At 39.0% G+C, this 25,714-nt stretch overlaps 1 protein-coding gene across 3 annotated transcripts in view; it reads right to left on the bottom strand.

The window, feature by feature from the left end:
* LOC131071256 (protein MICRORCHIDIA 6) overlaps positions 1 to 25,714 on the bottom strand; it is a 164,057-nt gene that overhangs the window by 88,065 nt on the left and 50,278 nt on the right. For all 3 annotated transcript variants that reach the window (XM_058007013.2, XM_059210021.1, XM_058007015.2), the window contains 6 exons: positions 22,295 to 22,721; positions 22,056 to 22,130; positions 21,878 to 21,912; positions 21,589 to 21,667; positions 21,389 to 21,478; positions 21,198 to 21,273 (listed from right to left, as the gene is read on the bottom strand). In XM_058007013.2, the coding sequence (XP_057862996.1) occupies positions 21,198 to 21,273; positions 21,389 to 21,478; positions 21,589 to 21,667; positions 21,878 to 21,912; positions 22,056 to 22,130; positions 22,295 to 22,721 (782 nt within the window). The remainder of the gene's footprint in view (positions 1 to 21,197; positions 21,274 to 21,388; positions 21,479 to 21,588; positions 21,668 to 21,877; positions 21,913 to 22,055; positions 22,131 to 22,294; positions 22,722 to 25,714) is intronic.

Genomic DNA, 25,714 nt, shown 5'->3' with positions numbered 1-25,714 from the left:
ACATACGGAGTCCTACATTATGAAATGTATTATATATATATAAGCAATCATATATTAATTTCATTTTCCTAGACGGTATACACATTATTCAGCAGTGAACAATCATAAACAGATTCATTATGCTATGTACATCACAAGGAAACCCATACCAAATCTGTCTGATCTGATCCCTTTGATGATTGATTGATTGATTGAATAAATTCCTTTGATTTGATGATTTGAGGTATTGGTGAGTGATGATTAAGTGATCATTGATTTGATAGAATGATTTGCTGATTGATTGTTTGCTTGATTTGAATGATTGGAATGATGATTGATAACTGATCCTTGAATGATTGGAATGATCTCTTTTATAGTTCATAGATGAAAGGATCACCACCTCTCATAAGACTTGAGTCACCATCCTTCATTAGAATTGAGTCACCACCCTTCATTGCTACCTTTGAGAATAATAAATTGTTCCTCAAACGAACCTTGTTCCCTTTATATGTTCCCATGTGAGGGAGAGGTCACAGCTCTTCATCACGCCTACCCTTTAGCAAGAGACACAACCTTCCACAATTTCCACCCTTTGAAATAGTACAAACCTTCATAATTTTTGCCCTTCGAAAGAGACACACCTTTCTACTTTCCATTCCTTTCTTATTCCATTAATGCTTCCTTGGTTCACATGTTTCCAATCATTTCTCCCCCCCTCCTTTTTTCTATTCAAATGATCTCTTCTCCCATTTATATCTCATGTTTGAGAGAGTCATAACTCTTCATTCCATGCATTATGACCTTTCATTAACTTAATTATATTTTAATTATTCTATATTATATTTTTTTATCTTATGCTTTAATTTATTATTATTATTTATTATTAAATCCTATTTTAAAAAGGTGACATTACATATATGAATATTGTTCAACATTTATTTCAAATTGTATATAATTATTATTAAATAAACAATTCAATTTTTATTTGTATGTCCTTACTGCACTTGTAAATTTTTAATGCAATTAATATGTTAATTATATCAATCACTTTTAATTGTTTTAATAAGTAGTTTGATTTTATAATTCATTTAATCAAATTATTGAACTATAGGACGAAATAAGAAATAAAATTGAATTACAGAATGAAATAAAATTTAAAACTTTAAGGTCTAAATTATAAAGCTTAGACTTTTTGTAAATTGTTTAAGATCCATTTGTTTTTCAAATTTCCATTTGCAAGCATGTTGCACATAGAGATTATCGTTACATTGTTACAATGGCAACCAAATCTAGCTTTGTAAGCAAAACCTCCTTCAAAATTGACTTGAGTTCACCTTTATGAATGTTGAGATAATAGCTAGTTCGGATTATTTCAATTTCAATGTTGCCAAATGGCAATTTAAAATTGTAAACTTATGTGATTTATTCTCCTTTATTGTAATTGGGCTAGGACCCAAACATAACTAAAACAATGCGAGACACGCAATGGATTTCAAAGAATTGATTAATTATCAGAATGAGCAAGACGCTCATAAATACTACAAGGATATTTACAAGAATAGCAAGTTTCTAATTAGAAACTGCTGAGAAGATCGAAGACAATCTAACTAAAATAGAATATACACTATTGAGCATTAATACTAAAATTAACATTATTTTAATATTCTATTACCCTCCCTTAATGCTCAATCTATTAACTACACCTATAGACCCCCTGAATTTTACAAATTTATCAGGACCAAGGGGCTTGGTGAAGATGTCTGTTGGCTGCTCCGAGGTAGGAACATACAGCAACTGGATGGATCCATCTTCAACCAGCTGTCGAATATAGTGACAATGAGTTTCCACATGCTTGGTTCTTTCATGGAAGACTGGATTCTTGGCGAGTTTGAGCACTCCCTGATTATCACAGAACAAGGGAGTAGGACCTGCCTGAGATACATGCATATCCGCAAGCATTCGTCGAAGCCAAACCGCCTCACAAGATGCCTTAACTGCTCCCCGATACTCTACTTCTGTCGAGGAGAGAGCCACTGCCTGCTGCTTCTTACTAGTCCATGTGATAGCACCAGATCCCAAACTAAACACATACCCTGCTGTAGACTTACGGTCATCAACCGAACCTACCCAGTCAAAATCTGTGTAACCACTGAGTATAGGATCAGAACTCCGAGTGTACAGAAGTCCATAATCAGGAGTGCCACTCACATAACGCAGCACACGCTTCGCTGCTATCCAATGATCAGCCTTGGGAGCTGTCATGAAGCGTGAAATGTAGCTCATTGCAAAACTGATGTCAGGTCTAGTGGCAGTAAGATAGATGAGGCTGCCCACTAGTTGCCTGAACAGAGATTATCCACAACTGGTGAGGATGACTGAGCTGAAAGTTTGAGCCCGCGTTCCATAGGAGTAGAGGCAGGTTTGCAATCCTGCATTCTGAATCTGTCCACAAGACTTCTGGCATACTTGGACTGAGAGAGAAAGATACTGTTCTCAGTCTGCCAGACTTCAACTCCTAAGCAGTAATGTAGAAGTCCCAAATCTGTCATATCAAAGGTGCGGCACAAATCCTGTTTGATCCCAGTGATCAAATGTGCTAAACTACCAGTAATGATTAAGTCATCCACATAGACAACCACAAACAGAATATCATTACTAGAATGCTTGATATACAAGTTTGCATCAGATGGACTCCGCTGAAAACCATGATCTGTCAAGTACTTATCAATTTTCATGTACCAAGCCCGAGGAGCTTGTTTCAGACCATAGAGTGCTTTGACTAATCTACAAACCTTCTGTTCTTGACCAGCAACCTTGAATCCTGGGGGTTGCGTCATGTAGACTTCTTCCTTTAAGTCACCATTCAAAAAAGCACTCTTGACGTCCATCTGATGGACTTTCCAACTGAACTGGGCTGCCAAGGCAAGAACGAGCCGTATGGTACTCATTTTGGCTGTAGGAGCAAAAGTCTCCTCGTAGTCAATGCCTTCTTTCTGTGAGAACCCACGAGCAACAAGACGAGCCTTATACTTGTCTAGGGTTCCATCAGCTTTGTATTTTACTTTGTACACCCATTTGCAGCTAATGGGCTTCTTCCCTGAAGGAAGATCAGAAAGAGCCCAAGTGTGATTCTTTTGAAGACTTTGGAACTCAGCTTCCATAGCCTGTTCCCACTCAGGTATACCTTTGGCCTCTGAGTATGTCTGAGGCTCAAAAACACTATGTATGTTAGCCATGAGAGCAAAATTGACTGTATGCTGCTGTTTGCTCTTATTACGGGAAGTTCTACCCTCAATGAGCTCAGTATACCATAAAACAATGCGAGACACGCAATGGATTTCAAAGAATTGATTAATTATCAGAATGAGCAAGACGCTCATAAATACTACAAGGATATTTACAAGAATAGCAAGTTTCTAATTAGAAACTACTGAGAAGATCGAAGACGATCTAACTAAAATAGAATATACACTATTGAGCATTAATACTAAAATTAACATTATTTTAATATTCTATTAATAACGTGTACAATTTAATGTGAACCCCAAAATAGGTGGTAAAATACAAATCAAGCAATAACGTCATTATGGGGTAGGACCTATTGAGCGGTCTAAACAATATTATTATAAAATACATAAGCAAGCCGACTTGCAACTTGACACCTCAAGTCAAGGATATAAACAAGTCATTTGCATGGCATTACACACAATTATATATGTGAATTGCATCTCTCAAGCTCGGCGAATTCCTTCAGCATATAATCACCGAATTATCTCTCCAGAAGCAGCAAATCATATACTTAAGGCAGCGATCCAATTCCATGAACAGCGAACCCAGTCAGGGGGCAGCGGATCACATTCTTGATCAGCAAATTGACTCTCACAATCAGCGCATCGTCTGCAAGATAGCAAACAGTCTTCTTTGATATTGCAGATAAGTTTATACTACTGTTCGTACCCTAGTTCAGAATCATCATACTATTGTTTCTGATTTACATTCTGCTTCAAGTGTTAAAGCAAAGTTGTAAACTGATTACTGTCTAATATAGATTAAGATTTGTTTCTGGGTTTTTCACCTCCAAAAGCGAGGTTTTCCCAGGGTACCCTTGTGATATGTGTGTTCATTGTGTGGATTTTGTTATTTGCTATCAGTCTGATTAAAAATTGACATGGTATCAGAGCTTTAGGTTCATTATAAAGTAATCAGATTATCAGTTATCCTTCACTTTCAGTTTGCTGTTTTAGTTTTGCAAGATGGTTACAGGACTGAAGGTTGAGGACAGACTCAATGGTGCTCTCAACTTTACTTCTTGGAAAGTCCATGTCCTTCTTGCCCTTGAAGAAGTTGAGCTGTTACAATTTGTGGAAGACAAGGATCTGCCTGAACCCTCAGATCCAGATGAGTTAAAGCAGTTCAAGAAGAATTCTCTTAAGGCAAAGAAGTTTCTAATTGATTTTGTGAAGGATCATCTTGTTCCAATCATCTCCAAGTTACCTTCAGCCAAGGAGATGTTCAAACACCTAGAAGGAATGTTCGAAATCAATAACATCAGCCGGGCTCTTACTCTGAGGCAGCAACTTCTTCAAATCAAGATGAGCAAGGGAGATTCAGTCATGTCCTTCTTCATGAAAATTTCAGAATTGAAGGACCAGCTCAGCTCCATTGGAAGTGAAGTAGTGGACAAGGATATTGTCATGATTGCATTAAATGGTCTCCCTAATTCTTGGGATCAATTCATTCAAAGCATAAGCGGAAGAGTTGAATTTCCCTCTTTTGATTGCCTCCGGTCTGATTGCATTCAAGAGGAATCTCGCTTAGCTGCAAGAGGAATGCTCAAGGGCACTCATGGAGGTGACCATCATGTGCTTGCATCTCAACATGTCAAAAGAAAGGGTGATGATTGGAAGAAGAACAGCTTCAAAAGAGATAAGAGACTTCAGACCCCTGCTGCTTACGATTCAAGGAAGAAGCCAAGGAATCTTTCACGTGTCCGTTGCTTCAAATGTGACAAGTTTGGACACTATGCTAAAGAATGTCAAAATTTGCCCAAGCAAGGAGAAGCGAACCTGAATGAAGTTGCAGATTCGAAGGATAACGAAGACTTCCTCTTCATTTCTGCCTTATCTAGCAATGTGCCAACTGACAGCAACACTTGGTTGATAGATAGTGGTGCATCCAGTCATATCACGGGATACCGGGAGCACCTCTCAGACTTAATGGAGAAAGAGTCTAATCTTCATGTGGTAATTGGTGATGATGCTTAGTATTCGATAAGAGGTTTTGGCAATACTTCTTTAAATTTGGAATTTGGTATCTCCTTGCATCTTAGTGATATTTTATTTGTTCCTGGAATTAAAAGGAATTTAATCTCCATTTCTGCCCTAGAAGATAAAGGTTATCAAATAGCATTTTCTGAGGGTAAAGTACTTGCTTGGCCTAATAAATCTAGTTTTAAATCTGCTCGTGTTATTGGAAATAGATATGATAGTTTGTATAAGCTTTCAGCTAATCCTGTTCGAGCACTCATCCATGAAGCTCCCGAATCTAGCGAACTATGGCATAGAAGGCTTGGCCACCTTCACTTTCAGGCACTTCCCTCACTTGAAAAGATGGTTAAAGGTATGCCTAAACTTAGTTATTTTCATGATAATACTTGCAAAGGTTGTACATTAGGTAAGAACACTAAGAGTCCATTTCATAAAAGTGAAAGGAGAGCTAAGGAAAAATTAGCACTTGTTCATTCTGATCAATGTGGACCCATGTTTGTTCCTTCATCTAGCGGATTTCTATACTATGTTACATTTCTAGATGATTTTTCTAGAAAGACTTAGATTTACTTTCTAAAATCTAAAGAATCCGATGAAGTGCTAAATAGGTTTAAAGAATTTAAAGCCCTAGCTGAAAATATGTCTAGTAAAAGGATTAAAGTGATAAGATTTGACAATGGAGGTGAATACACCTCAAGTAGTTTCAATGACTTTTATGTAGAGACAGGAATTAAGAGGGAGTTCTATGTTCCCTACAATCCTCAGCAAAATGGTGTGGTTGAACGAAAGAATAGAGCCATTGTTGAAGCAGCTAAAGCAATGATTCATGATAGGGATCTGCAGACTTCCTTATGGGCCGAAGCTTCCAAGACTACAGTATACATTCAGAACGGATGCCCTCACTGTGTCCTGAAGAAGCCTTCACTGGAGTCAAACCGGATATCAAACACCTAAGAATTTTTGGAAGTCCTGTCTATGTTCATGTGCCAAAGGAAAAGAGAACTAAGCTAGAGCCATCCGAGAAGAAAGGTATCCTTGTTGGATACAGTGAATCCTCCAAAGCATTCCGTATCTACATTCCAGGACAAAGGTATATTGAGGTAAGTAGAGATGTTACGTTTGAAGAAAATATTGCTTTTAAGAAATCTAAAGGTTCCATTGTCAATGATGATAAAGAACTTAATGATAATCAAAACATGGATATTGATACTAACCCTAAGATTCAGAATGAGGTTGATGAGCCTCCCGAACTTATTGAGCATGGTGATCCTCCTAAGCCACTAGATCCAACTGATGGACCTAGAGATATTGCAGTTAGCAAGAAAAGGCCACTTTGGGTTAGGAGCACAATTCAAGAAGCGGAAAGTTTGCAGCTCCTAGTGGCACTTTCAGAGAAAGTAGGAGACCTCAAAAGTTCTCCAACTATGTTGCAATGATGTGCAACATCATTGAGACTGAACCATCCAGCATAGAAGAAGCTATGAACCAGCAAGCATGGAAATTAGCTATGGACGAAGAGTATCAATCCATCATCAAGAATGATGTCTGGGATATTGTACCTAAACCTAAAGGTAAGTCTGTTGTTTCTTCTAAATGGCTGTTTAAAATTAAACATGCTATTGATAGTAGTATAGAGAAATATAAAGCTAGATTTGTAGCTCATGGTTTTTCTCAAAAGGAAGCCATAGATTATAAAGAAACATTTGCTCTTGTTGCTAGATATACTTCTATTAGAACTATTATAGCCATTGCTACAGCTAAGGGTGGAAGTTTGTAATGTCCCCACTCTAGCAGATTGACCAAGTATATGTGCGTTAGCCTAGCTCTACATGGTCCCGAGGGCTAACGAAGGGTTTAAAGGGATCCTGGAGTGTTTTGGCCTAGTCATTTCCAGTTTGGGCCAAAACGAAGTTGATTTACTTAGTTTCAGGCATACTTACTATTTTTAGTAAGTCAGCAGGACACAACGGGGGCTAGTTTTGGTGATTGGATTTGATACTCCTTGGCGAAAGCTTTCCGACGAGCTATCACTCACGCTATTCGGAGTCCGATTGCTAATATATTTTAATGCCGGAAGTTTTATTAAAGTAACATTTAATTTAATTGTAAAATATTAAAGTGTTACTTTAATATTTATTTTATGGAGATACGTGTAAATCAAAGGGGCAACCAAGGGAGACATAAGTGAATACTTTAATATGTTTTATATTGAACATGTTTTATCCCACATTGCTTGAGTGAGTTGGGTCACCCCTTGGAGAAAGAATAAAAGGGAGCTTTTGTGGCTTCATTGGGGATGTTGAATATGAGAAGAATTTGATGTGTGAGTTGCAGATCCGTTCTTGGCATTAGAGGACGTCTATCCTCTCTTGTGACATTCTAGACGTCATTCCCTTGGGGTTTGGCCTTTGGAATCCTTTGCTATCAGCTTCATTACAGGCAGATTGGGTGCTTTTTTCTAGCTACAAGCAGCAGCATTATTTGGTTGCATTTCCAGCTACAGGCCGCGACACTATTCACGCGGGTACTATTCACGTGACACTATTCACGCGACACTATTCACGCGGCACTATTCACCTGGCACTATTCATGCAGCACTATTCATGTTACTGTAGCAGCAGAATTAGAAACTTTGGTTGGAACATTATGTCAAAATGCTGGAGTATTTAGTGAGTTGAAAATAACCTGCTATGTATTTGATTTTGTTAATTCTGGAAATAATATTATAACAGCAGTAGTTCAATTTCCAGCTTGCCAATTATTGTAAATTCTTTTTAGTTCATGTTATGTGATTTCATACCTGTGCAAAGACTTAAAAACAAAAAAAAACATTGAAACATTAAACGGAGGAATAAGGAGTTGGCTGCAAACTGTTTGACTAAATTCCTATCAACAGTGGGGTTAGTTTTTGGGCATTCTAGGGTGCCCACTACAGTGGTATCAGAGCAGAAGATTCTGCCATCTTGTGGGAAACTTTCACCAAAACATATTGCAGAAATAAAACAGGTCCAGAATGTATGATTGAGCATGCGACAGGGGCATTATAATTTTCGCAATACCAGGGCCAGACAAAATAGAAATCCGGATAGTCAGAGTGAGCAGTCTAGTTCATCCGTGCAGGTGGACATAGAATCCAGTCATACAGACATAGAGGAAATATTCTTCGATCAGGACAGCAATATGGGTGACCGAGATGAGAGGAATATCGTTCCGAATCAGGGGGAGGTAATGTTCAGACAGTTGTTGGGTACGTTAGAGCAAGGGCAGCGTATGCAGCAGGAGCAGAATAGGCGGATGGACATTATGTTGCAGCTTATGGCTAGACAGATGGGCGTTAATATTAATCCAGGTGAGGCCAACAATGGAAACAATAACAATGGGGGAAACGATAACAATAGGGGCAATGATAATAATGGAGGCCGAGGCAACAACAATGGCCCTGAGAATAACATTAATGGTAATAATGGACATGGCAACAATGGGATGGAGGCGGATAACTTTAGACACATTGCACACCCAGCTCGGACAGCGAGCTCGAGACCTCTTCTACCCACCTTTCCACCTAGGGATCCGGTTCAACCAGTGAACGAACCGCAGATTACTGAGTTACAGGGTCAGTTCAGGAGGGACTGGGAGGCCAGTGGACTCGAGTTTCAGGCAGATATTTCCCTCAGAGATTATATGGACTTGAGGATGAGACATATGCCTAGAGCAGGAGGGAGGAATCAGAATTTTGAGCTAAGAAAGAAAGTTGGAAAACTTTCCTTGCCTTATTATGATGCTTCAGGGAAGATGACTGCACGAGCTTGGGTGCAGAAGGTAGATACATACTTGCAGCTAAATCCTATGCCTGAGGATGAGGCTATCAAGTATGCGGCTATGCATTTGGACGGCGTTGCGCATGAATGGTGGCATCATGGCATGGTGACTCTGGGGCATAATCAGATTACATCCTATGAGGAATTCACAGAAAGATTGATTGAGAGATTTGACACTAGGGATCCCGAGTTACATTTCAAGGAGCTAGCACAGTTAAAACAGTCAGGTTCAGTGGATGCTTACATCGCCGAGTTTCAGCGTTTGTCTGTACTTGTTACTGATATCTCTCCTAGGAGATTGGTGGTGTTATTTTGTGATGGGCTTGCTGATCCATTACGTGGTTGGGTGAAGGGACATGATCCACTCACCTTAGCAGAAGCAACTAAAAAGGCACGAGATTTAGCCCCTTCGGTATACAAAGGAAAATACCATTCAACAGATTCTTCCTACCGCAAGGACAAAGATAAAAAACCATTTCAGAAAGAGTATAACAAACCCAAAGAAGGATCAAAAGGACTAGACAGTGAAACCTTGAATGAACTTCGAAAGAAGAAACTGTGCTTCCAATGTAGAGAGCCTTGGGACTTATCTCATAAATGCCCTCTCAAGGCTAAGGCAAATCAAATGGAGTATTTTTCAGCAGAGGAGTCAGAGTCAGAGGGGGAGGATCAGCACTCCGATTCAAATGAGGGTAACACGATAGAGGAGAGCAGCATTCCTAAGGATGATAGATCGTTGGCACGCTTGACAGGGGCCCAAAAGGCAATCACATTTAAGGTCAGGGGTACTATCCAGGGGCAGAAAGTGATATCTCTCATTGACACTGGGGCTACACATAACTTTATAGATACACAGTTGGTAGCCAGGAGAGGTTTACAGACAGAGGAGCATGATGGTTTTAGGGTCATGGTGGCTAATGGCCAAAAGCTATTATGTACTCAGAAGGTTTCAAATCTTCACATTAGATTTGGAGATGGCTATGAGTTGGAGGATGATTTCTACGTTGTGGACATGGGAGATTACGACATCATCCTCGGTATGACATGGATGGCATCGCTGGTTGAGTTCACTTTCAACCTAGCGAAGTTGGAAATGAGGTTTCAGCATGAGGGTAGGACTGTTGTTCTCAGGGGACTAAATGAGGTTTCAGCATGAGGGTAGGACTGTTGTTCTCAGGGGACTTTCAAATGGGAGTTGCAGGGTAGTCTCTTTGAAGAGAATGGAGAGACTTTTTCGACATAATGACATAGAGTGGGCAACAGAGTGCTTAGTTATGCCAACTTCACCGGAGCTTCGGGTGAAGAGTCATCCACCAGATATACAGGAGATTCTTGACAGGCATGCCAAGGTATTCAGTGATATTCCTCACGGGGTTCCTCCTGACAGGGGTGCAGAGCATGTTATTGAGCTCGAGGAGGGAGCCAAACCAGTGATGATCACTCCCTATCATCATCCTAAGAAACATAAAGATGAGATAGAGAAGGCAATTAAGGAGTTGTTGGAAATGGGGCACATCAGGCCTAGCAAAAGCCCCTTTGCTTCAGCTGTAGTTTTGGTAAAGAAGAAGGATGGGACAATGCGCATGTGCATCGATTACAGGGCACTGAATAAGAAAACAATTAAAAACAGGTATCCCATTCCTAGGATTGATGAGCTGATTGATGAGTTGCATGGGGCATGCTTCTTCACCAAAATTGATTTGCGATCCGAATACCATCAGATCAGGATGAGAGCAAAGGACATTGAGAAAACAGCCTTCCGATGTCACTATGGCCACTTTGAGTTTATGGTTATGCCATTCGGACTAACCAATGCACCCGCTACATTTCAGAGTTGTATGAACCAAGTATTCAGGGAGCAGTTGAGGAGATTTGTCTTGATCTTCTTTGATGACATCTTGGTCTTCAGTAAGACCTGGGAGGAACATTCACAGCATTTGGAGGAGGTATTATCTATCCTAGAGAGAGAGTCTTTATATGCCAAGGAGTCTAAGTGTGAGTTTGGTATGACAAAATTACTATACCTTGGGCATATTATTAGTGCAGATGGAGTTCGAGTAGACCCTGAAAAGATTAGAGCTATAGTAGATTGGCCTACTCCCACGAACCTCACACAACTTAAGGGGTTCTTTGGTTTATGCGGGTTTTACAGGAGGTTTGTTAAGGGGTTTTCACAGACTGCAGCACCTTTGACAGACCTCACTAAAAAGGGAGCCTTCATATGGACAGAAGCAGCGCAGCGATGTTTTGACCACTTCAAACAAGTGATGTCATCTTGTCCGGTTTTAGCTCTACCAGATTTCACGAAGCCATTTGAACTTCAGTGTGATGCTTCAGGTGATGGGATAGGGGCAGTATTGATGCAGGAGAAACATCCCATTGCATTCGAAAGTAGGAAGCTCCGAGGTGTTGAGAGGAGCTATTCTATCTATGACAGGGAGATGTTGGCCATAATGCATGCATTGGCCAAATTCCGATCATACTTAGTAGGTGGACGGTTTGTGATCAAAACTGATCACAATAGCATAAAATATTTCATGAGCCAGCGTGATCTTAATGACCGGCAACAGAAATGGGTTACTAAATTGCAGGCTTATGACTTTGACATAGAGTTTGTCAAAGGTAAGAAAAACGTGGTGGCTGATGCTTTATCTCGGAGACCTCACTTATGTGCTCTGGCAGAGATTTCAGGAGATTGGAGAGATCAAATTATAGCAGAGTATGTCGGAGATGCTTGGGCTTCTGGATTGATTTCAGGTACTATACAGGATGATCGCTATGAGGTGGTAGATGGATTGATTAGAGTTCAAGACAGGGTTTATTTGATTCCCTCATCACATTTGAGAGAGGTGATACTAAAGGCATTTCATGATGCACCCTCAGCTGGGCATCCGGGGATCTTCAAGACCTACAGGCAGATCCGAGAGCGGTTCTCATGGAGAGGGCTCAAGGATGATGTTCAGAGGTATGTCAGGGAGTGTGCGGTTTGTCAACAGAATAAGGGAGAGCACACATTTCCTGCAGGTTTATTACAGCCCTTGCCCATTCCTGATAGGAAATGGGAAAGTATTTCGATGGACTTCATCACTGGGTTACCACGTGTGCAGGGAAGGGATTGCATCTATGTGGTGGTGGACCGCTTGACGAAGTTCGCTCACTTCTTTGCTATTCCGTCCATTTACACAGCAGCACAGGTGGCAGATCTTTTCTTTAGAGAGATATTCAAGTTACATGGGTTGCCCAGATTCATTGTCAGTGATCGGGATAGTAAATTTATGAGTATTTTCTGGCAAGAGTTGTTTAGGTTGTGTGGCACAGATCTTACACCCAGCACTAGTTATCATCCACAAACAGATGGGCAGACGGAGATTGTGAATAAATGGGTGGAGGGATATTTGAGGAACTATGTGACTACACAGCAAAGGGCTTGGGTTAGATGGTTGCATATGGGAGAATACTGTTACAACACTACATATCATATGTCCATCAGGATGACACCCTTCATGGCACTTTATGGTTATGAAGCACCAAGCTTCATGGATCTGGTTTTGGGGGACAGCAGGGTGCCCAAAGCCAAAGACTTATTGCAGGATAGTCAGGATATCCTGAGAGTGCTCAAGGAGAACATACAGCAAGCTCAGAATCAACAAAAGTTGTATGCTGATCAGCACAGGGTAGAGCGCAGTTTCGAGGTAGGGGATATGGTATACTTGAGGCTACAGCCATATAGGCAGTCATCTCTCAAGAGGAGCGGGGCAAAGAAGCTGAAGCCTAGATTTTATGGTCCCTACAGGGTGATTCGCAGAGTGGGCGAAGTCGCCTATGAGCTTGAGCTTCCAGAGGGCAGTCGAGTACACAATGTATTTCATGTGTCTAGGCTTAAGAAAGCTATTGGTCAGAGTGTAGTACCCTCTGCAGATTTACCTCCTTTGGATGAGGAGGGGAAGCTCGTGTTAGTACCTGAGGCTATTCTGGACACCAGAGAGAGGAAACTCAGAAACAGGATAGTGAAGGAGTATTTGGTCAGATGGAGAGACCTGTCGGAGGAAGATGCTACATGGGAGAATGAGCAGGTGATACAGCAGGATGGACTGAGATTGCTTGAGGACAAGCAATTTCGAGGGGGGCGGACTGTAATGTCCCCACTCTAGCAGATTGACCAAGTATATGTGCGTTAGCCTAGCTCTACATGGTCCCGAGGGCTAACGAAGGGTTTAAAGGGATCCTGGAGTGTTTTGGCCTAGTCATTTCCAGTTTGGGCCAAAACGAAGTTGATTTACTTAGTTTCAGGCATACTTACTATTTTTAGTAAGTTAGCAGGACACAACGGGGGCTAGTTTTGGTGATTGGATTTGATACTCCTTGGCGAGAGCTTTCCGACGAGCTATCACTCACGCTATTCGGAGTCCGATTGCTAATATATTTTAATGCCGGAAGTTTTATTAAAGTAACATTTAATTTAATTGTAAAATATTAAAGTGTTACTTTAATATTTATTTTATGGAGATACGTGTAAATCAAAGGGGCAACCAAGGGAGACATAAGTGAATACTTTAATATGTTTTATATTGAACATGTTTTATCCCACATTGCTTGAGTGAGTTGGGTCGCCCCTTGGAGAAAGAATAAAAGGGAGCTTTTGTGGCTTCATTGGGGATGTTGAATATGAGAAGAATTTGGTGTGTGAGTTGCAGATCCGTTCTTGGCATTAGAGGACGTCTATCCTCTCTTGTGACATTCTAGACGTCATTCCCTTGGGGTTTGGCCTTTGGAATCCTTTGCTATCAGCTTCATTACAGGCAAATTGGGTGCTTTTTTCTAGCTACAAGCAGCGGCATTATTTGGTTGCATTTCCAGCTACAGGCCGCGACACTATTCACGCGGGTACTATTCATGCGACACTATTCACGCGACACTATTCACGCGGCACTATTCACGCGGGTACTATTCACCTGGCACTATTCACGCGGCACTATTCACTTGGCACTATTCATGCAGCACTATTCATGTTACTGTAGCAGCAGAATTAGAAACTTTGGTTGGAACATTATGTCAAAATGCTGGAGTATTTAGTGAGTTGAAAATAACCTGCTATGTATTTGATTTTGTTAATTCTGGAAATAATATTATAACAGCAGTAGTTCAATTTCCAGCTTGCCAATTATTGTAAATTCTTTTTAGTTCATGTTATGTGATTTCATACCTGTGCAAAGACTTAAAAACAAAAAAAAACATTGAAACATTAAACGGAGGAATAAGGAGTTGGCTGCAAACTGTTTGACTAAATTCCTATCAGCAGTGGGGTTAGTTTTTGGGCATTCTAGGGTGCCCACTACAAAGTTACATCAGATGGATGTAAAGACTGCCTTCCTTAAGGGTGTCATTGAGGGAAGATGTCTATATTGAGCAACCAGAAGGATATGAGACTCGTAATAGAGAATCTCATGTATGCAGATTAAAGAAAGTTTTTTTACTGCCTCAAGCAAGCTCCTCGAGCTTGGTATAAAAGAATTGATAAGTACTTGGTTAGTTTAGGGTTTTGTAAGAATGATGTTGATCCTAACCTTTACTTTAAAGTATTTAATAGTGAAATGTTAATTATGGTTTTATATGTGGATGATTTATTTCTAACTGGTGAAGATAGTCTCATCATTAGGTGTAAGAAAGAATTAGCTACTGAATTTGAAATGAAGGATCTAGGTCTAATGCATTACTTTCTAGGGTTAGAAGTGTGGCAAAGACCTAATGAAATCATTCTAAGTCAAGGAAAATATATTGCTGATATTTTGAAGAGATTTGGAATGTTGGATTGCAAACCTATGTCTACCCCTATGGAAACAAACTTGAAGAAATTGAGTTTATCTGTAGCTAACTCTAATTTTGCAGATCCTTCTGAGTACAGGCAGCTGATTGGATCATTGATGTATCTAGTTAACACTAGACCAGACATTTGTTATGCAGTGAATGCACTCAGCCAGTTTATCAACAAGCCAAAGCATGTTCACCTTGTTGTAGCCAAGCGTATTCTAAGATACTTGTGTGGAACTGTTGGCTATGGGCTAAAGTATCCAATCAACACTACCGTTTCCTTGGAAGGCTACTTAGATTCTGATTGGGCAGGAAGAGTTACCGATAGGAAGAGCACTTCAGGTATCTATTTCAGTTTGGGTTTTGTTGTGATTTCTTGGGCCAACAGGAAACAGTCCTCAGTAGCCTTGAGTACTGCAGAAGCTGAGTATATTGCATCAAGTGTTGCATCGAAAGAAGCAGTGTGGCTTCGAAAGCTTCTTGCTGGGTTGTTTGGACAAACTTGGGAACCCACAGTTATTCATTGTGATAATAAAAGTTGTATTAAAATGTTTGCTAATCCTGTGTTTCATGACAGATCAAAACATGTGGAAACTCACTATCACTATGTTCGTGATATGGTACAAAGAGGTGCCTTAAAGCTGAAATATGTCAGCATTGATGAGTAGGTTGCAGACATTCTCACCAAGCCCCTTGCTAGTGTGAAGTTTGAATACTTCAGAGATAGGCTTGGAATTGTGGAGAATCCAGCTATGACTGAGAGGGAGTCTTAGTCACAGTGATGCATTAAGTTGCATCTTCCACTCTCTGCGAGCAATGCATGGTGAAGTCACCCTCTGCGGGCAATGCAAGGTGACAGTATCCTTCTCTGGGAGAAGGTTGAGGAGAAAGACCTCTTCCACCCTTTGCGGGCAATGCAAGATGGAAAGTTTTGTTGTTTTCTTCCAGGTTACATTCATCCTCTACGGGCAATGTAAGATGAAGAAGTCCATGATGCATGATTACACTATTTGCTAGAATCCTCCCTAGCTAAGAGGGAGTGTTGAAATAATAGCTAGTTCGGATTATTTCAATTTCAATGTTGCCAAATGGCAATTAAAATTGTAAACAACTTGTGCGATTTATTCTCCTTTATTGTAATTGGGCTAGGACCCAAACATAACATGTACAATTTAATGTGAACCCCAAAATAGGCGGTAAAAGGCAAATCAAGCAATAACATCGTTACGGGGCAGGACCTATTGAGCGGTCTAAACAATATTATTATAAAATACATAAGCAAGCCAACTTGCAACTTGACACCTCAAGTCAAGTATATAAACAAGTCATTTGCATGGCATTACACACAATTATATATGTGAATTACATCTCTCAAGCTCAGTGAATTCCTTCAGCATATAATCACCGAATTATCTCTCCAGAAGCAGTGAATCATATACTTAAGGCAGGGATCCAATTCCATGAACAGCGAACCAAGTCAGGGGGCAGCGGATCACATTCTTGATCAGCAAATAGACTCTCATGATCAGCGCATGGTCTGCAAGATAGTGAACAGTCTTCTTTGATATTGCAGATAAGTTTATACAGCTGTTCGTACCCTAGTTCAGAATTGCCATACTGCTGTTTCTGATTGACATGCTGCTTCAAGTGTTAAAGCAAAGTTGTAAACTGATTACTGTCTAACATAGATTAAGATTTGTTGCTGGGTTTTTCACCTCCAAGAGGGAGGTTTTCCCAGGGTACCCTTGTGATCTATGTTCATTGTGTGGATTTTGTTATTTGCTATCAGTCTGATTAAAAATTAACATAAAATTAACAGTGAAGGCATGTAGAAATGGTACAGAAAATTCCAAGTGGCAAGACATATTTTTGGATATGCAACAGGTGTGATTGGCAGTATACAAGTTCATATAGATGATAGTTAGCCCTTTTGTGTGCCATTCCTAGATTGGGAATAATAGCATATACATGAGCCTAGTGCACCTATGCCAGCTTATAACATAGCATAATATATCAAACAGCAAGAAAGAAAGAAAGAAAGAAAGATTCTTTTATAGTCCACGATGCTAGGTAATCTGTATATGGGTCTACAAATGGCTTGTAGCAATAGAGGACTACCCTGTACTCCTTGCGGGAGGCACTTAATTGTGCTACAAACGAGGCATACATACTGTTGTGTTGCAAACATACAAGCCCTATTACAAATGGGGACCCCCTACTTTTTGCTTCACTTAGGTGTCTCAGGTAGATCGTCTTCAAGCTTGGCAGGTAGATAGTTTATATGCCCCTAATTTAACAATGCACCCTCACTTAGGTGTCTCAGGTAGATCGTCTTCAAGCTTGGCAGGTAGATAGTTTATATGCCCCTAATTTTACAATGCACCTGGCCACCTTTCACTTTCCAAGGGGTCTCATTGTGCTCTATCCTCTGATGTGCATCTATGCTTTTCCAAAGAGAGCTCTTCTAATAGTGTTCCCTATACTATTCCTAGCACTTCCATGTTTTATACTTCTAGTTTTCCCTTTCTTCATAATTGTCTTCTTACTTGCTTAGGATTGTCTAACATATCTTTGTCTCATATTACTGTCTAGGACCATGCATACTTCTCACAAATACATGAAATGTCTTTATCGTTATCACATTTGATCTGCAAGCTTATTTAGCAATACCCTTATAGCCTCTTCCTTGTATTTATTTTTTGCCACCCCTTTTATTACTTTCCTTTTGTCTCAACATGAATATAACTGAATTTTATGCATCTTTGTCAATTCACATAGTTCATGTTTGGCATGTGCTTTTATTCCTTCTCTTAGGTTTGAATACTTTCATGTTGAAAACCTTCATGGCACATTATGAACTACACTAAGAATTTAATTAAAATTTTGACAAGGCTTTTTACATTAGACAACAAAGAATATCATTATCCTTTGTGATCACTTCTTATTGAAGGAATTTTTCTTAGTATCACTTTTGTGTCTCTCAAACTTTATGTTTATTCTACCTTGCTTTCTCAAACTTTATGTTTATTCTACCTTGCTTTCAACTGACTGCCATTTATTTAACTTTGCCTTGACTTGTCACTTAGAAAGTCTTGTGCATAGCCTTCTTGTAGTCTTAACAGTCGTGCAACACTGTTATCTTCTCTTGTCTATATTTTTGTCATTTTACCCATCTCGACACTAATATCAGTCTACTTGCAGTGCGCTAACTATGCTCATGAAATCCTCATCTACGGTCTTGAAACTTTGTCCTTTGGATGATTCATGACCAGCCTTACTACTTGCTTGCTATGTGTTTCACTGTCATTCTTTACATTGTTGATGAGTCTTATCTTGTCAATTGTCAACACAATCCATATGATTTAAGATCTGCCATTATCTTCCATAGGTCTCTATCCATACTCTATCTTCCATTATTATCATAAGAGTTGTTGTTAGTACATATGAACCCTGCCATGTTTGTGGTAAGTCTCCTTGACAATACACTGTTATCTTTCGCTCTTCACAAGCCTAGGAAATACTTCTATCATTACCATTTTCTTTTCTATTTGTACCTTGCTCTACCCTACTCTAGGGTGCTTCTATCTCATGTTAATCCCAATGTTTATTTATTGTACCCAAGACTTCACGGCAATAAATAGTCTTCTTTTCTCTCACTATCATAAGGAACCACTCTATTATCTTTGCATTGTAACACTCCCATGGTGACTTGGTTATACATTCAACCTATCCTCTACCACAACTATATCCCCTTTATCTATGGTTATTTCTAACATGCTATGACTATGCTTAGTTTACTCATGATTGTCTCCATACCTTCTTTCCATTGTTTGCTATTAATGCAGCCAATGTTTACCATTAATACATTGACATTTAGGGCTACTTTGTCTTCTTGAATCTCTTTGTGGGACTGTCACACATCTGTGACATATGTTTGTCATATCTTTAGCAGTACCATTAACATTGACCATTGAGTCATATGTTATGTGTATTTTTAGTCTTTAGGATTGATGATAGGTCTAAAGCCTCTCACTACAGTTTCAAGCTTAATCAATGTCAACGGTTTGCTAAGGAATTTGATAAAACTTTGCTCCAACAGTCCCCCCATTCAGTAATCAAGCAAGCATATATTGGCAACTCATAAGAAGAGACAAGGTTTTTGGTAGAAACCCCTTCTCTGAGAGACTCAAATGAAGCAAAATGAATATACAGACTTTGCAAATGCATAGACCTTGGAAATGTATGATAGATCCTGAAAAAAATTTCATGAAACCATAGAAAACTTGACAGAAATCCAAGAAGATGCTAATGGTTGTACTATGCTTTTGAAACCATAGAAAACTTGACAGAAATCCAAGAACATGCTAATGGTTGTACTATGCTTTTGAAAACTATCTTCAAGATACTAAATTTCGATGAGGATTTTAACGAGGATTTTGACAAATTTTTCCCTTTAGAGCTCACTGTCACAGGAAAGTTCCTTTATTGATGTTCATATTTAAGGAGACTTATAATGAGTATCTTTTGACTATTGAATGGAACTCCAAGCTCCTTCCATAGTGCAGGCATATAACTATTACATCGAGCTTTTCTAAGATTTGCAAGATAAAACATTACATGATGATTTTCTGTAAGTTGAAGATCTATCTTAAAAAATGCCCCTCCAACTATGGTTTGAACTTTGATGGATGTCCATACCCTTCCATTGCTCCAGTTTTGGCACAGGCAGGGAGGATGCCAACAAACGTTGTGGAATTTGGCTTTACACCCGCCAATTGCATTTTCTTGAAAGTTTCTAAAGCCTTTTCAACAAATCCATTATGTACATATCATGTGATCATGGCATTCCACAAGACCACGTTTCTTTCAGGCATTTTGTCCAAACAGTTTGCGTGCCTTGTCGATGCTTCCACATTTTGCATACATGTCTACCAGAGCATTTCCAAATATAAAATCTGACAGAAGCCCTCTTTCCATTTTCCTTTGATAGATGTCCATACCCTGTTTCAAAGCTCCCATTTTCGTACAGGGAGTATGCTGGCGAAAGTTGTGGAATTTGGCTTTACCCTGTGAATTACATTTCCTTGAAAGTCTCTCACGCCTTTCCAACAAATCCATTTTTTTGCATAGCCTCAGTCATTGCAGTCCATGAGAACGCATTTCTTTGCAGAAGTATGTCAAACAAGTCACACACCTTGTCTATGCTTCCACAATTTGTATTCATGTCTACCTTAACGGGCATCCACTAAACTCCCGCACCCGTTGAGGACTGAGCACCTTCCTACACCCCCGGTGTGGGATAGACAGCAAGTGAAGCCAAGCAAGTGAAGCAGTTCAAGATGCAGAAGTAGCTAGAGAAGCAGGAAGCTCAAGGTGCCCAGATTAACAAATTGATGGAAACTCCCCACACCCCCTCATGAGGAAACACGGAAGTAAGGGAGTTCAAGAAAGTCAAAGATGCAAAAGAAAGCTCTATCGGCTACCATCCTGCACCAGGGGAGAGACGGGTTCTTAGCCAATCTCCATCGGCTACCATCCTACACCAGGGGTGAGACAAAAATATATCTGACATAGAACAGTAATTCCTGCATGAGGCAACATTCAGGCTGATGCGGTGGCTGGATAGTGGCAGAAAGAAATGCGGTGGCTGTATAGTGGTAGAAAGAAAACCGTAAACCAGCAAGAAAAAAACCGTATACCACAGTGAGACAGGTTTGAGTGAAAAGCTCAAGTAATATAGCCTATCAGCTAAAAACTTCTACATGTCACCTATCAACTCCTGTGTTCTTTCAACTTGTGATGTCTAAGCAGTTCAGGCAGTCAAAGGGCAGGTTAACTCAATGTACAAACTTTAAATAATCACAGCTAGGTGTATACAACATATTAACAAGAAAGAGATCAACATTTCTTTGCAGACTAGAAAAGATCAACTGTATAACATAGGCATGTAATTCTAAGTCAAAGTTATTAACTGGAGAAGCAATGCTATGATTTCACCATCACTCTGCATCCTCGTATAGGTCCATATTATTATGTTTAGATTTGCCTTTCTGGGATGCAATTAGTTGATATAATCTCAAGAAAAGTGCCAATATCAGGTAAACAATTACATTTTGTGGAGCTTTCACATGTATATCAAAACTATAGTTTTAATATCATTAAAAATTGTGCACACACTTATACACCTGCAGACTATTACTATGCCTAGCTATCCATCTCACATAAGTAGTCGAATCGAACTCAAGTCAGCAAAAAGTCAACATGAACCAAATTTCACAAAAATGCCCTTTGACCATACAGGAATGGCATATTAGAACGTACGCACCTGTTATGATTGCATGTACTGAAAACTATGACATCGGCTCCCAATCTCATTGTGCTTGTCTTGAACCCATTTCCATCTGAAAATTACAAAACCAATCCTTCTTCATGAATTTTAGATTGATAAAAAATGGTTGCAAAAGCAAGATAGGAAAGAATTTAGCAACAATAATATATAAAAAATTTGCCACATACATTGACCAATCGTGGTGTTAGTGTTCTTCCGCGAATACCCCAAGCTCATGCATTGTCGTATGCAATCAGGATCCATTCCTCCTCCATCGTCTTTAACATTAGTAAGTCACCACTTGATGTTAGAAAAAACTTACAACAAAAATCTAATAAACCCTATCATAAAAAATTTAGTACAAGGATTGATAAAGATTGCAAAATACCTTGAACAAGTAAAGCAGCACTATTATCCCGTGGGCATGCAATCTTGTCCACATTGACAAATGTAGCTCCATTGTTTATCTGCTTCTCAAAATATGCAAACAAGCAATGATATGAGCAATCATTAATTGAAGAACGAGGTATACAAACCAATAAACTGCAACCTATCAAACAGAAAATTGTATTTTACAGCCTCCATCAAACTGGTTAAATAAAGCTTCAGAAGAAAGCAGGTACGAAAATCAGGAAAACATAGAACTACTTTGGGAAAAAAACTATAAAAAAAATTACCTCATCTACTGAGTTATCAAGCAACTCCGCTATGGCTATGTACCATAAAGAACAAAACAAACAGAAACAAAAGAATGTTAGAAATATAAATCATCACACTGAAGATTTAATATTTAATAATAACCTCCTAAATATCAAATAATCAACATGCTACGGGAAGAATCATTTGCAAGTGTACCTCCAAGTGCCCATTTATGAGAAGTAGCGTTAGAGTGCAGAAATTTAGGATGGACACGAACATGATCCATGCCATCTGGAACATAAAGAGATTTTACATATAAATAATTGTTAATATCTAGCAGAGAAATATCAAATGGAAATGGAATTCAACAAATCGTACAGATGATTATAAAAGTGGATTGAATAGACAGAATCAAAGATTATTGTAAGGTAGCTTAAATGAGAGAGAATTAATACTTTGGAGAGTTGTTTTCCCAGTTGATCGCACATCATAATCACCAGCTTTCCAAAATTCCCTGCATAATCCAGTTTCTGCAGAATGTTGCTGCCATCCAGAACTTGATCGATGGGCATCTCTGTGTGGTGTTTGCACTAGACCCCTATGATCAAACTGTGTACCAGAATTATAAGCCTGTGCACTAAGATTGTGAACCTGTTTAATTGGATTCACTATTAAAGGATTTATTCTAGCAGAATCTGCTTCATTAATAGGCTGTTCAATTGCTTCGAGTTTGGGAGTCTCAGGTATACAATAACTCTTCCTGCTATCTTTATCTGACCCTGTGAAAGTAGCCTCTGCCACCTCAGCATCAGAACTTGTGGCAATCATGCAGTCCTCTTCGTCACTGCTTAGATCTATAACCTCAAGGGAGGCCATGGTTAACTGTATTGCACGTAAAAACACATAGAAAGCATGAGAACGAGTAAACATTGCTGACCACAAAGTTGTCAATCAAATGATTGCCACAGTTAACTTGGACTTTGCATGCTTATTGGTTTCTGGATTCTGTAGATACGGGTAAATTACTTGGGTAAAAAGTAATACTGTCACAACATTTCCAAAAATTAAACTCTTTAAATTCTGCAACTGTTGTTTGCATAAACAATATGGTGAAATTATCTAATCTAATAGACATGATGTTTCCATGGTCCATGACAGTTTCAGCACCTTTTGTTTACAATGAAATTTTCCAGTCACTTTTGGAGATGTTCATCACTTAAGAAGCCTGCTTAAAACATTGTTTAAATTTTTATCATATTTCCTCCTGGGATATTTACTGAAGATGTTTTATTAGCTCTCCTAAAAATCTGAAGCAGAGAAAAAATCCTAGATCACAAAGATAATTTTTTGTTTAAAAATGTTCCTAAATTACTCGATAGTAGATGCTAAGACAAATTAGACAGCCCACGCCATGGAACCAGTGGAACAATCTTACCAGACCAAAATCAAATGCCTAAAACTTGATTCTCAAAGTTGAGTGGGGACACAACAATATTGAAATCTTCGCCAAAAATATGTACAGCTAGAGCATTGTACAGATCGTATTAGACCACTTTTGATCATAAGGCTTCTTAGTCTATTCAACAATATCTGCTGAATAAATCTATATATCCCTCCTTGATGGCAACACAGGTAATCAAAGGGCTGTTGCCAGCATCTTTCCATCAGGCTCTCTGTCCTCCACAGACCATGCTTCAAACATTAGAACTTAAGTAAAGCAGCAGAATAATGTTAGACCTCAATCAAACAATTGAGCTGGGAAAAATAATGGTTATGTTCTTCTAGCCTTTGAACAATATTCTAGATAATTGGACAAAAGGTGAGAAAAGTGCATGCCACTAGAATTTTACCCAGGAAAGGAGGAATTGGATCCTAGTCCTACCCTAAGTAGTCAATTCTACCTCAAACAGAAAACTGGCAGGGAGAAAATATACCAGTGTCCACAAGTGATCAAAATAGGTCAATGAATAGATATGCCATAAATACTATTGATGTTGGAGGTAAAGAGGCACATATACCCACACACTGATACATGGGTTATTAAAATAGGTCAATGGAAATCTATATAACAATTGCACCGTAGGTTGAGCATGTCATTATGGGAAAGGTGCACATCATAATCTTAAATTTTAAAAGTCATCAACCAGTACATACAGTGAAATATAAATAATTAAGAAAATTAATATTGCATAATTTTCCAAAAGCAATCCTATATTCATCTTGCCTACAAATAATTAACACCTTTAACTGGCTATCCAACATCTCATTATAATTCTCTATCTTTTGCAGTTACTGAAGTTCATATTATAAATTGAATCCTGATGGGTGCTGAAGCTGCATTTTGTTGCAATAATTTTCAATCATAAATCTAGCTTGAGTTCAACAATAAATATAACAGCACACATTTTCAGTAGTTGGTCCCTTGTCCAAATTACTTGATATACAATTTCGCAGCAAAATGACATTATCATAAGACCCCAGATGGGTGACCCCAACGAGGTAGAGCTTAATGCAGTATAGTGATATTGAAAGATGAAAACCAAAAATTGTGCATTAAAAATGAAAGGTTTCATCTTAGAAGCTGATTTTTCATGAAATCCTGGAGAAATAGAGATGTGCCTCAAACAGATAAAAGTACTTCTGCATGGCTGACAAGGTAGACAGTAATAAATCAGAAAACAAAAGGGTACAGATACAATATGTTTCACCAAAACAGATTCTTAATTGCTTCAGTGGGAACAGATCTGAAAATTGTCATGCCTCATTCCTCCATATAGAATTTCGCAATGAATCCATGCCTACTTAAGTTGTTAGCTTTCATTAGTCAACCTATGTGGAGACCAATCAACCTACCAGATCACAACACTGTAAAGCTTTTATCTGTTCCCTGAATGTGTAGGCATGGGCAATGATGTAATCAGAGTGATCTGCTAAAATTTATAAAGGTCTCTTAGATTAGAACAAAAGCTGATTAACATTCATAGTCATATTCTGAATATAAGTACATAGCGTACTTAACACGCAACAGGACACCATGGATGCTAAAACAAGGTAGGCAAATGAAATATGCATATAAAGGAAACACAATGCATTCATTCAATATTAGAAAAAAAGGTCTCTTAGATTAGAACAAAAGCTGATTAACATCCATAGTCATATTCTGAGGATGAGCACATTGCGTCTAGGGCACTGAGAAAGCTAAAAGGAGGAGGACAAATGAAATATGCATATGGAGGAAATACAATACATCCAATATTAGAAAAAACAAAACATTGGGAAATGGAAAGAAAAGCATAAAAGGCAATATTACAGATAGCTAATAATTTACAATCGAAAAACCTAGAACCTCAACATAGTGATGAAGGGAAGCAGGACTACAACACGTGGGGCAATTGAAAGTAGAGAAGAAGTGCTAAATTGAATCAAAAGGAGGTCAATCAAGATACAGGGAATGGGTGGTGAGGGCAACAAACATGTGCAAAGGAACATCAATTCCATAGAGGCGGATCAAGAGGACACAAACAAAATAGCTGAGGAGACCATAACAGACCTAGGAGATCAAGGAAATTACACCCAAGGACCTAACAATCTTATGGCAATGTGCCACCCCACCAAGAAAAATGGATTCCCAAAGGCGAGCAAGTGGCAACAAGTGCAAATAAGATTCCCATTGACCCTAAACCATTAGGACAATGAATTATGTTTTTCCTAAAAAATGAAAGAATGGATAGCGCTGTTTCTAAATTAAGGGAAATAGACTTTTTTGTTATATGGGGAAGAGTTTGGCCAACCCTTGGTAACAAATTGTGGTAAAGATGTGACTTTAAAAACGCATCAAAATGGCTTCTTAATGGTGGAATGTCCCTATGGGATCA

Source organism: Cryptomeria japonica, chromosome 8 (genome assembly GCF_030272615.1).
Source record: "Cryptomeria japonica chromosome 8, Sugi_1.0, whole genome shotgun sequence".
Classification (NCBI taxonomy): Eukaryota; Viridiplantae; Streptophyta; class Pinopsida; order Cupressales; family Cupressaceae; genus Cryptomeria; species Cryptomeria japonica.
Note: the sequence above shows the minus strand (reverse complement) of the source record. Positions and strands in the feature narration are given on the sequence as shown.